General features: G+C 41.0%; 1 protein-coding gene across 3 annotated transcripts in view; it reads right to left on the reverse strand.

Moving 5' to 3' along the window:
* pip5k1bb (phosphatidylinositol-4-phosphate 5-kinase, type I, beta b) overlaps positions 1–16,001 on the reverse strand; it is a 31,655-nt gene extending 15,654 nt beyond the window's left edge. For 2 of the 3 annotated variants that reach the window (XR_010166925.1, XM_063896639.1), the window contains exons 1-5: positions 15,796–16,001; positions 5,345–5,442; positions 5,177–5,245; positions 4,221–4,351; positions 1,243–1,360 (exon numbers count right to left, since the gene is read on the reverse strand). Coding sequence is in view for 2 of the 3 variants with exons in the window: in XM_063896639.1 (XP_063752709.1) it covers positions 1,243–1,360; positions 4,221–4,351; positions 5,177–5,245 (318 nt within the window). In the remaining variant the exon portion in view is untranslated. Of the gene's footprint in view, positions 1–1,242; positions 1,361–4,220; positions 4,352–5,176; positions 5,246–5,344; positions 5,443–7,745; positions 7,815–15,795 lie in introns of those variants that run through there. The other variant, XM_063896640.1, reaches the window with a different exon arrangement.
* Positions 16,002–16,173: the final 172 nt, after the last annotated feature.

Here is a 16,173-nt window from a genome sequence, read left to right on the forward strand (position 1 = left end):
GGGGCAGTCAGAAAATAGCACCATAACATGTGAAAGCCCAACAGCATTACATAAAACCAAAATGTTGTACCGAGCAAGAAGCGTATAAAGCAGGTATGAATATGGCAACAATATGGTGAGTGATTGTAATCAGACATCCAAGGTTTCAGGCTGAGGCTTTTTCCCACGGAGAAACACACAATAGCCAAACAAGCACAAAAAAAACCATGAATCACCAAAGGGCTTCGTTTAAAAATCCTACAAAATAACTCTCTTTTTCTCTCTTTCTATTTCTCAGTCTGTTTGTGTCTTCTGGGAAATCACAGAATCATCTGCTGATTGAATTCAGCACTGGGAGCCGGTTAAAGCTGTCGTAATGAGGGCGTACCGTTAGCTCATTCATTACCCCTAATATTTCCACCGCCCCAGCGTTTTGCCTCATCTTCATCCTGGATTTCCCCTCTGCAGATGGCGTGTGGCAATACAAGTCCACTTATCATTGAAATTCGTGTTGAATTTCATCACGATTACGAACTCACTGACGTAGAAGATTAGTGCTCAATCAATGCTAAGTAATTCATGAGAAAGATAACCAGCAGGCCGTTGTCTCATTGTTGTTTTCCCTATTGGACTTTTGACAGATAACAATGGAACAAAATCAGATTTCACTTTACATCAGGACAAATAACAACTGAGCAGAAACAGAGTGGGGTTTAACATAGAGTATGTACCAGAGTGGTTTTCCACAATGGTAAATATGTTTATAAAGACATACTGTTAGATTGAACTCCAATACACTTCTTCACTTTCTTGTTAAAAGATAAGATATCCCTCTCCGTGCCTGTCGACTCAATGAAAAGATCCAGCCAGCAGGCAGTTACTTACATAGTTAGCAAAAAGGATGGGGACAGGTCTGAAGGCAACAAAACACAAATAGTAGCTCCTCTGAAGCTCACCTACTTATACATTTTTGTTTGTGTAACCCGTGCAAAAACAGAAATACAAATTCCAAAAAAAAAAAAAGGTTTTGGGTGGGTTTGTGTGCAGGACCATATCTCTGCCTTTGTATTTGGAAAACTAATATATATTAGATAAATGATTCTCGTTATAATGTACATGCTTGATTTGCCTGCATAACAATATAAACCTGTACAAAGCAGAAAAGACTGAAACTGTAGAGTGGATTATACATTATTACTGGTTGATCATGGAAAGGTGGAACAAAAAAAACCCAGTTATGTCTCAGACAGTTTGGAGTCTTACCAGGTAGTCGTCTGGTTTGATGCCGAACAGATCCCTGAAGTAGCGGAAGGCCAGCGGGGCGTATGTCTTGAAGCGAAAGTCCGGATAGTGATGTGCTGGGGTCAAGTTGCTTCCCTCACTGGAATGTGTGAGGAAAAACAAAGCACAGCAGGAAACAAAAACAAATAATGGTACATTAGATACATTAAGCCAACACTCAACTCAAATAAGGGGGCGATAAAGAAAACCTTTAACATTATACAAGTGTTGTTAACACAGTCATTTAACACAGGATCTCCTGCAGGAAGCACCGGGGGGAATTTGAACCCTACTACATAATCTTTGTGGCTATTGACTCCCAGTAAGTGTACCGGTGGGCCCTTGTAATGTGCTCCACCCATGTATGAACAGGCTTTATAAAGTCATCTCTGGGAACCCAGATTCCCCAGTATTGTGCTAACAATCGGGCCTGTATAGAGTTCCTCACCTGGAGACTAAGCAGGGTTCTGATTACTGGATCTAAACAATACCACACAACACACGAACATTGACTCTGAGCAGGAGAAAGGGAAAGGTGAAAATAAGAAACAACAAAAGGCACAAAATAAGCTACGTGTGGTTGATCTGATTGGACTGTAGAACCTTTGACAATAACTCTGTTTTATAACCTCTGTCCCAGTGGAAGACCACAACACAGGCTTGCTAATAAAGTTAGCATGAGTCAGACATTGAGTCTTTCATCAGATAAACCCGTGAAATAAATCACACTGACTGGGTTTCGCTTTCCAGAGCACCTCGCAATCTGGTTAATATTCTGAGGACTGAGATTGTTTTCTGGGTAAAGAGGCCACTGTGTTGTTATTTGGTAGTGCAGATAATGGGATACAGGCAACAGGCAAACTATGCTGTGTAAAACAATACCTGTGATTACTCTGGAGTGAAATCTAACTGCTCTGTTGTGAGGGCAACAACAATTAGCTTTCATCAATTACTGTCAGTCCATGACCGTAACATACACCTGCATGGAAACCGTTTCAACAACACACCTGGACATTTTTCATTCATCCTAATCAGAGAGCCGTGTGTGTGTGTCAGAGTGATCGCTGACCTCTCCAGCCACCCAAAACTAGACTGACAGGACAAGCTATAGTGGGAAACCCCCGAAAGAAAAACACCGTCAAGAAAAAGAAGAGAGTAAGAAGGGGGAGCATCGTAGAGCCGTCTACATACTCAGCCGCTCTGTCAGGATACTTTGTCAGACAAACAACAACAGCATTTAGATAAGATAAAGAAAAATATAGGGCAATATGAACACAACACCCACCCTACTTCTGGCACCTTTGCTCACACCACACCCATCTTCAAACACTGGCTTTATTTTTATAATGCCACATCTTTAGTCAACTTTCATTTTGACCTCATTTATACATAACGTTTTGTGATATATAAACATATAGTTAATTCCGACACACACACACACATGCACACACACACACACACACACACACACACACACACACACACACACACACACACACACACACACACACACGCAAACACACACACACACACACACACACACACACACACACACACACACACACACACACACACACACACACACACACACACACACACACACACACACACACACACACGGTGAAAGCAGTAACCAGCCTTGCTGTTAGTCATAAAGAGGAAACTATTATGTAAGATGCCAGATGTAGGGCATCAGTTTTCTCTCCTCATTGTGTTTTGTGTCATTTTCTCTTTCCATAACTCTGTAACGTTAATGTTTTACTTCAGTTTGCTTTCTCATTAAAAAACTGGCCTTGAAGATAACTCTGCTTCTGTTTAATTGCCCCATTATATAAAAAAGGCTTGACATTGGCTGAGGATGATATAACGATCATGCTTTAAACCATTGATATAATGCAATACATGATCTGAGCAAAGCAACAGCAGGTTTGTAAACACCCATCACTGAAGGGCAGACACAGAAACAAAGTCTAGCTTTGGTTGCTGAGCAGTGAAAGTCTATATGCGTGCCAACACCAGGTTTGCATGAACCAGAATGAATTTGCATATGGTGCAGCGTCTCAAAGATAAACAACAAAGTATTTCATAGCAGGACTCCAGTTCTCTTCCTGAAGCTTCAGAGTTAAAGATCTTGGATGATTCATGCATTTGGCCACAGATGTGGAAAACTTGTGAACATATTTCATCTATTTTAAGATTTCTTGTTTGTTTAGGAAAGGACTTACAAAGCTGATTTGTAAATAAATCACCCAAATCCTTTAAAACTGTATTTTCTGTGTGAATTAACACTTTCAATTTATTCCCGGGTCTGTTGTGGATTATATCAAGTGTCTCTTTAATCTGATGATGTGATTGTGAGGATAGCCGGACATGACCAGCCACACTCTGACATATGTTTTACACCGTGGCAGCAAGAGACACATTGTAAGCCGATTTCCTCGTTCTTGGCAGGATAATGCACCTAAAATAGTTTTATCCCTGCATCAGGATTTAGACTCGCAACATTTAATAAGCGGCAATCGTGGCGGTTTGTGGTAGCATCACAATTTCCTTGGACTGGATCTCCAGCGCCTGTACTTTCCACTGAGCATGATTAGTTATAGTTTTGAATGTCTTTCATACAAGACCCAGACATATAATATTTGAGCAGGCAGACAGGCAATGTTAGTCTTTAGTCCATTCATTCACCTTGCGGAGTCAGGAAACGGTCCCAGCCAAAGACCCGCCTGTTACTACCCACACACAATCTGTTCTTATGAAAGAGTTCTCTAAATAATTGCCTCCTGTATACTAATGACCTTAAGCTTATGCAAAAGTCTGGCTGTTGTTTTCATGACATTGAGCAAACCACTGCTACACAATGAACTCACACATCGAAAGATTTCTTCACAAAATGTATAAAGGCTGTGTGCGTAACTAAGGACGTGTGCCTGTGTGGGTTGACGCTACTTATCACTGACCTGGGCAGAAACACACTTTCCACCACATAGAAGTCTTGCATAAGCACGTCTCTGTCAGGCTTGGAGGTGAGGTTGCCCACTGTATAGCCGATTCCGAGCTGAATGGCCCCCTTCAAGGCCGATGACGTGGTCTAGACGAGAACATAGAAGAGAAAACATCCCATTAGTCAGGCTGTTACATCACACTGTCCTGCTAACGCCAGCACATACTATATCAAATGTTAATGTGAGCAAGTGAGAATACAAAACAAGCCCAAATGTGATAAATAGAGATGCAAACATCTAGAGATATTCAGAGTGAAAACTTTCCATGGTATTTAATAGGAAGTTATGAAGAATATATTTGAATTCATGGGAAATATAATAAAAATCTGCCATGCCATATGCAGGTACAAACCAAATACTTTTAACCAAAACATGCCATAAGACACCTAGTATATTTAATTTGAATGCCAAACCAAATCAAAATCAAGATGGAGACCATGCATCCACACATTAAAATCAACTCCTTTAGTTTAGTACAGTTTTGTAGTATAAATTCACCATAACATTAAAACCAAAAAGGCTGGGATATAAACACAGTAGTACTTTAGTTGCGTGGCCACCACAGAAAGACGTTTATAGTCCCAACCTGAACAGTGGTGGCCACTGTGGAGAGCTTCGTCATGGTGACATCTTAAGAAACGCTGACGTCTAGAGTAAAAAAAAAAAAGGAAACAAAACAAGTGTGACCGGCACTTGACTGATCTCTGGCAGCTGGCTTTGGCAGGGGTCAGGACGTAATGTGCTGTAGAAGGACATTCATAAGGACTCATGTGACTCACTCCTCAGACCTTGTGGACTTGTTGGCTCTATACAGTGGCATTTTAAAATAAATGTTGTGGAAGCAGGATGACAGTAGTCTTAAGAGGCAGATAAAACCGAACAAGGTCAAGCTTTGTGTGAATAGTTTTTACCTTTTTGTAGGTTTTCTCTCTGCTTGTGTTCCAAGGCCCTCCCATCCCATTCTCTGTTGTAGTTGACATCTGCAAAAGACATGAAACAGTATTAAGGAAACTACTCTGACTACTTTTACAACTTAAAAGTGTTATCATGAACGTGGTGACTGATAAAAGTCGACATACCTTGCTTAATGAGAAGCTGTTACCGACAAACAGCAATCAGGGCGACATCTCGTGATTGTCAGCTAACATCAGGATGTCAGGATCCGTGAGAGGACCCTCTGCAAGATAACAGACACACAAAGTATAAAAGATACAGGGTAAAAAAAACACTCAGCATTAAGTCAACCTGCTCAAAGTTAAGTTGTGACCGAGGGTGGGATGTCAATCAGCAAAGAGTCCTTGATTAACTGAGAACACTTTAATGCTATCACTCTCCTGTTAATCTCTGCCTGATTGGAGAGGGAGTTTAGATTTAAACTCTCACTGTTGAAATGACCTCAAGCAAGATGTGTCTGCATTGAGAGTGACTCAGGAAATGTTTATGTATGTGGTCGTAGTTACCATCATAACTCTTCTTAATAGAGTCTTGCTTAGAGGAGAAAAACAATCCTGAGTGTCGTTTCGGCTTTCCCTTAAAAAATCGTGAAGTAGAAAGAATATTAATTTACTGTCCTTCTTCTCCTCATCTTTGATGTAGTCATTATTTTATCCAGGCCTTTTGTGTGTGTGCATGTGTGTGTGTGTGTGTGTGTGTGTGTGTGTGTGTCTGTGTGCGTTGGAATAATAATACCTCATAATAGAAGTATGTATGAATGAGGTATTGCCCGGGGCAGGAATTGATCTGCTGGTGTGGCCCAGTTCACAACACAATCAAGACCTAACTGAGCTGCAAAAATCCCCAGGCTGTGTTTTATTTTCTGAATAGTTTTAATGTACCACTTCCATTTTGCCCTCCTAACAATTTTCTACTGTGCTTTTTACTCCTGTTTCACTCTTTTACATTCCAGAGAAAATAAGGCAGAGTGACACAAATCAATGAAACTGTGACAGAGTGTGTCCTCTAGCGAGGGAGGAAAAACAGGGACAAAGACGAGGAGGAGAGGCTTAATAGAAACACCGGTAAATGTTAGACTTTGTCTGATAAGCTCCGTCAAGCCTGCAGTCGCAGCCCCACCTGCATATCAATCCACCTGCAGGTCTCAGAGCATTTGAGATACAATGTCTTGTTTTGCTTTTATCCATGCTCACAAAAAAAAATGTTTCACTTTTATTGCAAAAGTCTATAACTACCTTTAAAAAATGCTACAGTGCACGGTATATATTCTTTCAAAATATGTTGTAGTCATGTTTAAAAATAGACTTCAAAAAGGAGCAGTGTGTTTTACATAATAACATGTTGAAACACAAACAGACACACATAACAAAGTAATGTAGCAGACACCAAACTCTTATCTACAGGCCGGGTCATTATCTGTGCACCGGCTCTTCTGTTGCTATAAACAAAGAGACAACACGGATGTATTTGAGCTGGAGGCGCACCTCCCAACTACATACATTTGTTTTTGCATCATCTCCATCTGAAAACAATCAGTCTGTTTGTGTTCACCTCTTTGGAAGGAGCTTTAGCGCATTATAGTCACACAGAACATGTTACCTCATCCTCAGTAAAAGGATCACGTTTGTCAAATGACTTTGTGTGAGGCAAAGGTTGCTTTTAAAACCAAAGAAATCCTGCTATAAATCCCAATATTTCTCCTCACTAGTGTGCAATGACGGAGTTGATCCTCCTGAGCCATCACACTGTATGTCCGTCTGTGTGCTCTGAACCTGAGGAATTTTAATGAGCCTGCAGGCCTATCCGGCTCTCTGCTCAGTCCTGGGCTGTCAGTGTTAAATGAGATTGTTTGGACCTCTCTCCCCCTCTCTGTCACTCCCTCCCTCTCTCTCACCTGACCCCACAACCCAGCCGGTGCTCCAACAGACTGTTTCCAGAACAATCCGTGAGAGGCCTGCAGCTGCAGCAGGTCTGTTGTTCCCCTCTCAACAAAAGAGAGGCAGACAGATTGTTTGACATGTGAATGAAAATGGATGGTGCATCATCCTAATCAGCCATATTGTAACACTGTCACACACTCCTATTGCAAATATAATCAGCAAACAGCAGTATAACAAGGAAACAAGAGCTGCTGATGTAAAACTATACCTTGTTTCAAGTCACAATTATATTACCGAGAGCTAAAAATAAAAAAATGCATCATTGAGTCAAATCAATACCTTTATTAGATTATGGATGGATTGAGGACCAAATGGTCAATACAAACTTTGCAATCGAAAGGCTAAATGTAGATCAGAGAATTTCAATGGAATGAGAAGGATTACACTTTGGGTCAATTCCCATTTTCCACAGTCAAGCTCACAAATGACGCACATGCACAGTACAAACCGACTTCCAATTAAAAAACGTAAAACTGAAATATTTTGCAACCGCAAAACATCCTTGAAAACTCACCACAGCTCTTCCTGCTTCTGCCTTTGTCAAACACACACTCTGTCAACAAAGTACTTCTTTAATCCAATTTACCTTTCCGTGTTTTGTGACTTCTGCTCTTAAGGAGATTCTCCGTAAATAATGTTAGCTCTTTCCTCCTTCAGTCTCTCTGAACATAAACAACGCTCTACCCGCTCGTCCACACGCCCTTGTCAGAAACTCTACCACCCTTCAAACAAACACACTTGAGTTCATATCAAACACTGGTTCTCATGCCATATCTCCTCCATGGTTTCAGGGATATTGCCAAGGGCGCCAGTCAGCCCTGTGGAAGTCAAATTGTCTCTCTGAAGTCAAGCTGCTCTGGCAAGGAAAACACGTTAACGAGAGCAGACATGGGCCGTCTGGTATGGTAAAAATGCAGATCTAATGCATCTAAAGTGTCAGCACGTCAAAGCTGTGGAAATATCGCCTCGCTGGTCTCAGTAGGAAATGTCATAATAATAGTAATCAGATAGTAAGACAGAAACCAGGCAGTTCACTCAACCACACTTGGTTTAGAAAGATATATGAAACATCATGTGTGTCTTCCTATAGGGAGATCTGTTTCTTTCACAAAAGTGGAACAGTAATTTCCACAGTAGAGCACAACCATTTTCCAAACCATCTGATCATGACAAGGAGGCTCCAACAGCTATAATCACAAGGACACAGATAGTACATATCGGTTCCTTTTTGCTCTGCTTTGCCTCAGTCCCAAGATACTATTGGATTACTGCAGCATATTGGAGACATAATGGAGAATCAATAGCAGACCATCAATGCAGAGCGCTGAGGACCAGACTGCTGGGCTTCATGACCTTCACAAATCCCGCCTGTAAGATGTTAGATAAGCAGAGATATCTGGATTTGCATGGATACAATCAAGAAGATGCTTAGCTCGGCTTGCAGGGATCAGCTTCATCAACTTAACTGTGCTGATCCTTCACTACGGCTCAAAGAAAGTCCACCCAAGCAACATCTCACTCAGAAAAACTTGTTCAGTTGCATTGTTTGTAAAATTAAATGAGGAAATTAAAAAGAACAATAGAAAAAAACCAAGTTTCCCATGACTAAATGGCATAGAGCAGTATTCATTATCTTTCTACAGCCTTGTGTAAACACTTGTTCCCTGTTTCGTAGTGCGATTACATAAATGGCTTAGTTACCCCAACCGTGTAAAATTGTTCCTTCTGTGAAATGTGTCATGTTCTGTTATGAATCATTCGCGGGGGAAATAATCTAATGTGTGGGCTCCCCTCCACTAGCAAAGCAGAAACGATCAGTCGTCAAAAATGGCAATCACAAACAAACAACGTGTAGTCCTCACCGCCTCAGAAACATTCAGATTCATTCCTTGGCTGAGGTTTCAATGACTGAGTTGACAGTGCTTTGCTAGCAGACAAAAAGTGAGACAGGCGGAGGAGTAGAAAATGCTTGGTGGGGGGACAGACAGTGAGGGGGATAGAGTTACAATCACTGTCTATGTGAAACTTCAGTCAAAAATAAATATCTGCTTGTTATTGTCAAATAGATACACACCTAATTCAGGAGCTTTTGCTCTGCTAGTTCCATCAAATTCAAACAAACCGCTCCAAGAAAAAAGCAAATACCCAAAAGGCAAACAGAATATAAAGTGTGAATACAAAATACAGGTTTTGCAAATGCAGCCACACATCTTATACTGTACACACACACACACACACACACACACACACACACACACACACACACACACACACACACACACACACACACACACACACACACACACACACACACACACACACACACACACACTCGGTTGTTTCTCCTTGGTCCCCACATTAAATGAAGCAGTAACACAGCAGGCAGGTATTATTTTGGATGGTTTTTGGGGCGTTCTGTTCCATATTTTTTACTGTATCCTCTAGAGGTGTGTTTGTTTTCATTATCCCTCTGAGGGACAAGCTGTGCTGCAGAGTATCTGCCTGCGTACATCAGGCACTATGCAGCACTGCAGCACTTGCAAAGAAGTGTGTGTGTGTGGGGAGAGTATATGTACTGTATATATGTTAACAAGAAAAACAATCTGTAGCCACGATGACAGGCCATGACGCCATTTGATTGGTTGGATTAACAATGTGCAGACAATTCTATTAACAACACAAGTAGGTGAACAATGTTCGACCTTAGGGCAGCGCCAAATGAAAACACAATTGTATAGGTCAAAATGTTTTTCCTATCGTTCGTCGTTGTGAAATAATTGCTGTTAAGCATATTAAAGTATAGACATCATCCATCATATTTTGCATTGATTTCAGAGTTCATCTGGGACTAATGGGGGTCCAACTAGTGTGGTCAAAAGTCTTGTCATGAGAGTGACAACAACACAATAGTTCGACAGATGGACTGATCAGAGTTTACATGTCTAAAAACTCAATTCTGTACGTCTTACAACATGATGCCGCAAGGAGAAGCATAACATAGGGCAAAATGTGAGACTGTAAAGAATGAGAATCCACTAGCCAAGCAGAATTGATAAGTCGTATAAATAGCAATGATAAACAAACAAAGTCAGCACATGTGAAATATAACACCAACCATAAATGTATATTATAACTATGGACAGTGCTTGACCTTTTGTAAACAGCAAACCAAGCGAAACACTAGGTGGGAGAGAGGGGGACTGCACGACCGAGTTCTATGACCTTTCAGATGGCACAAGATGAAAAGAAAATATGAGCGAAACAGAAGAAGGGGGTGGAAAAGACAGAGGAGGATGACAATGGGAGAGAGAAACAGAGGTAGAGAACACAAAGTGTGATAGTAAACATTAAGGTGGGTGTTTCTCCAGGATTTATTCAAAGCAATGCGATTTTCCCAGCAGGACAGAAAAGGAAAAATAGCACTGTATAAATGCAAACACGACGACAACATATAGGGCAAAAATAATGAACCCATGTTGTTTTCTAAGACAACATGAATGCAAACCCAGGAGAGCTCTTGGCCTGTATTTGTAATTCAGAGAGCGTTTCACTCTAGTTCCACTCTGCATGAAAAGCACTGAGGAGGAGGTCACCCACTGTGTCCAGAGAGTCACATGATTCAACCGAGGGAATGCAGCGGAGGGGGGGGTTGAGAGACATAGAGATGAGTATATGCAGTGAAACAGTGACTATGTTCTCTAAAGACACATAAGCGGGGAGAGGCAGCCCTGATATAACGACACTCTACAGCTGGCGAATTTCTGAAAAAAAGGACATATAGAGCAGTGTTTTTATTCTCACACCACCAGTAATATCTCCGGAATAGCCTCAGCATGATCACATGACACGACGAGAGATGTTTAGAGGGTGTGCATGATAGCCAAACCCAGCTTTACTCAGCCCTGCCCTGAAGTCCAAAGGTCCTCTTGTTCTTCTTTAAGCCACAAAGTTGGCAGACTTGACAGGTTTATTAGCTAAGCATATCGCTGTGGGAACAAGTGCCTGTATTTATTACCCTCAGAAGTGATCAATCGTGGGGGTAAGAGGGGATTAGATCACCCTGCCTTCATTGATCGAAGTTCAGAGGCGGCTGAAGAAAAGAGGAGGAATTTCATGTTATCAAATCTCTGCCTTCTTTACAACATGTTCGTCCTCAGCCCCCCTCCTATGTTTTAGTCTGACCCTTTCATTTGTCAACTCTCCTTCCCACTCGTTCACTCCAGTACCCTAGGGTCCCCTGAATGGGCCTCTGCAAGCCTTTTTATTACCATGGCAGGGAGGTAAGAGGGGTACTATAGGGGGCTCAGCAGGGCCAAAACAACAACAACAACACCAACAACAAACACCACAACCTCTGAATAATCTAAATTCCATCAGTGCTGCCAAGTTGTCCTGCCAGCAACCTTCCAACCAACCAATCGTTAAACAGGAGAGCTCAATTATCAGCCAATTACCGCTGCAGGCCTCCTTTGGGAGACTTTTTGCATCCTCTCAAAAGTCGGGCCAGGGAGGGGGAAACTCCGCTTCAGTGCTCATTAACGATCAAAGCAATAACACTGGGAAATTCTTCATCCACATTCACCTGCTGCAAAGTAAATCAGGCGCTTTCTTAACAACCTCGGACACTGGCATTTGTGAAAGTCTTCCCAGGATTATCACATCTCTGTAAAATATGAATTTAGGAAAGCAGCTTATGTGTTGCAATTAAAAAAAGAGTAGTCTAAATCTGCCAAAAAGAGCTGAGATTTCCTGGCTTTTAGTTTACACTTTGTTTCATAAAACCGTCTCTGAACATGTTTGTAGTTTTTATTTCTATTTCAAATAGCTTAAAAAACTTTAAACAAGAAATGTTGTGAATAGACATTGTATGAACTAGAGATGACTTACACGGTACTTCTGATTGACTAAACATATCACATATTAAGATAGGGAAATCATTTCCTATAAAACTTATGACTGGCGTTGAGTTTAGGTTCTTTACATTGCTGTGGAATATAATCTGGGGGCGCTAACTAGATGTTGTGTTGTCTGGCGTGAACATTGATCACAGTTCTGTAATAAAAGACAGTTAATTATGAAGTCCTGACTGTGAACTGGTGGCAATGTGCTTTTTTGCTGACATGAGTTCACTCTGGGCTATGAAAGAGAACAATAAAACAGATAACAGAGAGAGAAAGCAGCCCACGCTGTGCTTAGGTAGAGGTGCAACACAACTAAACAGAGGTGTGGAGGCTAAACCTCTTCCGGTTAATGGAGTGTGTGGGCCGGCTGCCCCAGACACCTTCTTAATTAGCACTGCTTCGAATCATACTGATATGAATATTTTAGGAGGCTTTTGACTCTGACTCAATTACTGTAGTCATATATGTCTTTTGTAAACAAATGTTTTTGTGAGAAATTAATCACTTTATCTACAAAAATGTCAAATCTAGTGAATAAAGCATTTTAATCTTCCCCATCCCAGCATTTCGACATTTTTCTCATCAATGTTTCAAATACAACTTGATTGCTTTCCTTTTCCCTTAAAGTTACCAATGCTTAAGAACAGGAACAGTAAGTGCAAATAACTTGCACTGATACTCTTTGGTAACTGGGGATAGCTACCGATTGCTGCAAGGGAAAACAAAAGTGCCCTGCTCTTATTGTTCTTGTTAAGCATTGGTTGATAAACGTATTGTGTGCCTTAAATCGTGCTCTCTGTTGTCTAAAACTGCAAAACAAGTTTATTTTTAATTCTATAAAAAGTATTTTGATCAAATCAGTGATAATGTTAAAAAATAATATAAGCATAACATTTTTTTTTTTTAAATACAGTATTAATAGACTATAGTTGCCCAGTTATTAATTTCAACACCGTAAATCAAAGCATATCAGTATATAACGAAATGCACCTCATTCTGTAAAGGGCCCCAGTTAAACTTTGCTACAATAAGGCTGAGAAGAAGAAAAGAGAAGCATGGTACTGAATGACCTGATATAAAGCGCTCTGCAAAGAAAACAAACACTCTTGTCCTGCTTTCATCAGATTGCAACTGGGACGAAGCGCATTAGCACTTCTTCGACCCAGAATATAACACTGCAGACAGGAGCGAGAGAGGATCCTCTGAGAGAAGAATCAGAGTGGGTGTAGTGGGAAGAGAGGTCACACTCAAGACACACAAATTTTACGAGGTGCCGGATTTCATTATCACAACATAGTGAGGCATTTATTTCTCTGAACATCTTGAGTCATGTAAAGACCTAACACGGGGCCATACTCGTTTGTGTGTGTGTGTGTGTGTGTTTGGACCCAAGACACATGGTGGTCAGTCTGTCAGGAATGAGAAATAAAGAGGCTGAGAACTACTGTTCAGTGCACTGACTTATGTAACGGTCTTAATGAATCTCATATGCCTGATGTTTTGGTCCTATACTTGGATCCCATGGGACGTTATGAGGGCAGACACAGAGCGCTCCTAGACCGAAAATCACAAGACTTAACTTTACAGCTGTTAATTATACTTCATTAAGAAGCTCATCCACCAGGGAAAAGATAAACTGATATTGGCAACAAAAAAAATGTGACCCTCCTACTTTGAATCAGTGCTATTGATTAAACCCATTACATTTAGCTGCCACTTTTATCCAAAGCAACATAGGTTAAGTGCAATCAACCATAAGGATCCAAATTCCGAACTGCAAAAATCTTGCAAAAGCTTAAAATAAGCCACACAATTGTAAGTTATACAAACAGAACCAAGGGGGTTTTTTTTATAGGCCAAGGAGCAGTAGAAACAAGTGGGTTTAAGTCTGCAGAGGAAGATGCTATTAGTGCTTACAGTTACACTCAGTGTTTCCACTTCCAAGCCCAAGAAGAGCTGAGATTTACAGAATTATCATGATTTAGGTTAATGAAGATTTGGGTTTGGGTGTCACTTCCGCTGCTACTCAGATGGAAATGATTACATAAGGTACAGATGCTGCTGCTCACTCTGACAAGCGACATATCAGTGCCAGGACAGCAGGCAGCACAGGAGCGCAGGTGTGAGTCCCAAGGAGAGGGCAGCGGATTTGCATGAGCTGTTTTCCCTTTCAAACATCCTGCGCGGCGAGCAAACCAACCTGGCATGAGCTTCACCTATTCCTCTGCCTGCCAGTCAAATTAGGAAGAAACAGGCGGTTCATAAAGGAGACCACACACTCATAATCTCGTGTAACCTTGTCTGAAAGCATGGCTAAGATTTGCATGATTATTCATTATCTACAATCATCATTCTGACAAATAACGAAGCGGTTGGTGTCTAACTTTCCTCTGAAAGTTAGGTAACATATTATTCACCTATTCCACTCTGCAATACAAAAACACATGACTATAATGTGAAAAGGTCAAAGGGCAAAATCTGACCCATTACAAAGAAGACTGCTATAAGAAAGAAACTCACATTATAAAGAAGAGAACATTTGTTATTCTTCATAATGACAAGATACTCTCCATCAGACACACATTTTTGTCTATTATAAAATGAGGTATTTTAGTACAAGCTCAACAGTTAAAGACCCAGAAAGACCCAACTGTTACTGGACTCTGCATTTGTTGAGTTTTCTTAAGCAGCTTTCTTGCTCACCTCTTGTGCTCCAGGCATAGCATACAACAAAACCAGATTCCTATTTCACAGTTACACCCTGGCTGCCAACTACCAGAGGGAGAAATGTAGCACTTCAGTGTAAAGAGCAGTGATAATGTGATAGGTACTAAGGCTCAGGTCAGTAAAGGAAAAGAGGGTCTAGTGCAATATCTAATGACGTACACATATAATATATCAGAAATACAGAAAATCTGTCACCTGGCCTTTACTGCACATATTGTGACAGAGAGATGTAGCAGCTGTGTGTATGTGCACATGTAGTAGTTTCTCAATAACTTGGCTTACAAAAGGTTAAACTGAGGCATGAAGGGATCTTTACATTAACTTTGTTCAACACTCATACACACAAGGGGGTTAGTCTTTCGAGTTTTCCATTTTTTGTGGTGAAAATGTGTCTTTGTTCCTCTGCCCCCTAATTTGTTTCACAACATTCACAATGCTTGCCTCATTTCCCATCAAAGAGAACAGACTTCCAGTTTCTCAGTAAAAGGGCAAGATAAAGTTGCAGACACATTAAAACCGACTTCCTCCTGTTTTAGAAAACGACAGCAAAAGTAAATGTTGACACAGCAAACAACAAAAACTACTGACTATCAAGGTGCGACAGGGCTAACCCCAACAATAACATCAAGAATCATTTCATTTATTCAGGGGCTCAGTACGAACGTCAAATGAGCAACCCCCTCATCAATGACCACGTTCAATTCCATTCTTTCACATAAATGTTGTAGTAAAAATCTTGGTAAAAATGACAAAACCTAACATATAACCTCGCTCATTGACCTCTAGCCAATAACACAAAACATTGTCTGGAAGGGGGAAATAAGTTGTTTAGCGAAATACAGCATTTAAGATGAATACTATGTTTCTTTAAATAATATCCCACCAGAAAGTGTTTGAGCGCACCTGCAGTTTTTCACCTGTCGCAACACCTGCAGACACTAAAACACCAAACGTAATAAGCCAAACGCTATTAGTACAATTGTTTTTCGGTAATGAAATCAAACTCACAGAAATGTTAGCAGCCAATCGTCTTCCTCTGAGTATGCCTGTATAAATAATATTTCCCTGTGTAGCACAGGGTGCTGCAGTCCTCACAGAAATACCGTTCCTCACGCAGTCGATCCCCAGCAGATAAATAACTGCGGATAAGGAAAATCTCCGCTGTCAGTGGTGTGTTTTCACCACCAGCTGACTGTGCACAACTGAAGTCAGTCCTCCACTGAGCAGCAAGAAGCCCTGCGTGTCTTTATCACTGCCCTGCCTGTGTACATGCACCGTGCCATTCAGTGCACCACTGGATAACAACACGAAAAGCGGCTCGAACATGCCCTCTGCAGGCTGAAAGCAAGACACGTTTATTTAAATATCATCTTTCAACACAAGGCC

Source organism: Eleginops maclovinus, chromosome 12 (genome assembly GCF_036324505.1).
Source record: "Eleginops maclovinus isolate JMC-PN-2008 ecotype Puerto Natales chromosome 12, JC_Emac_rtc_rv5, whole genome shotgun sequence".
Lineage (NCBI taxonomy): Eukaryota > Metazoa > Chordata > Actinopteri > Perciformes > Eleginopidae > Eleginops > Eleginops maclovinus.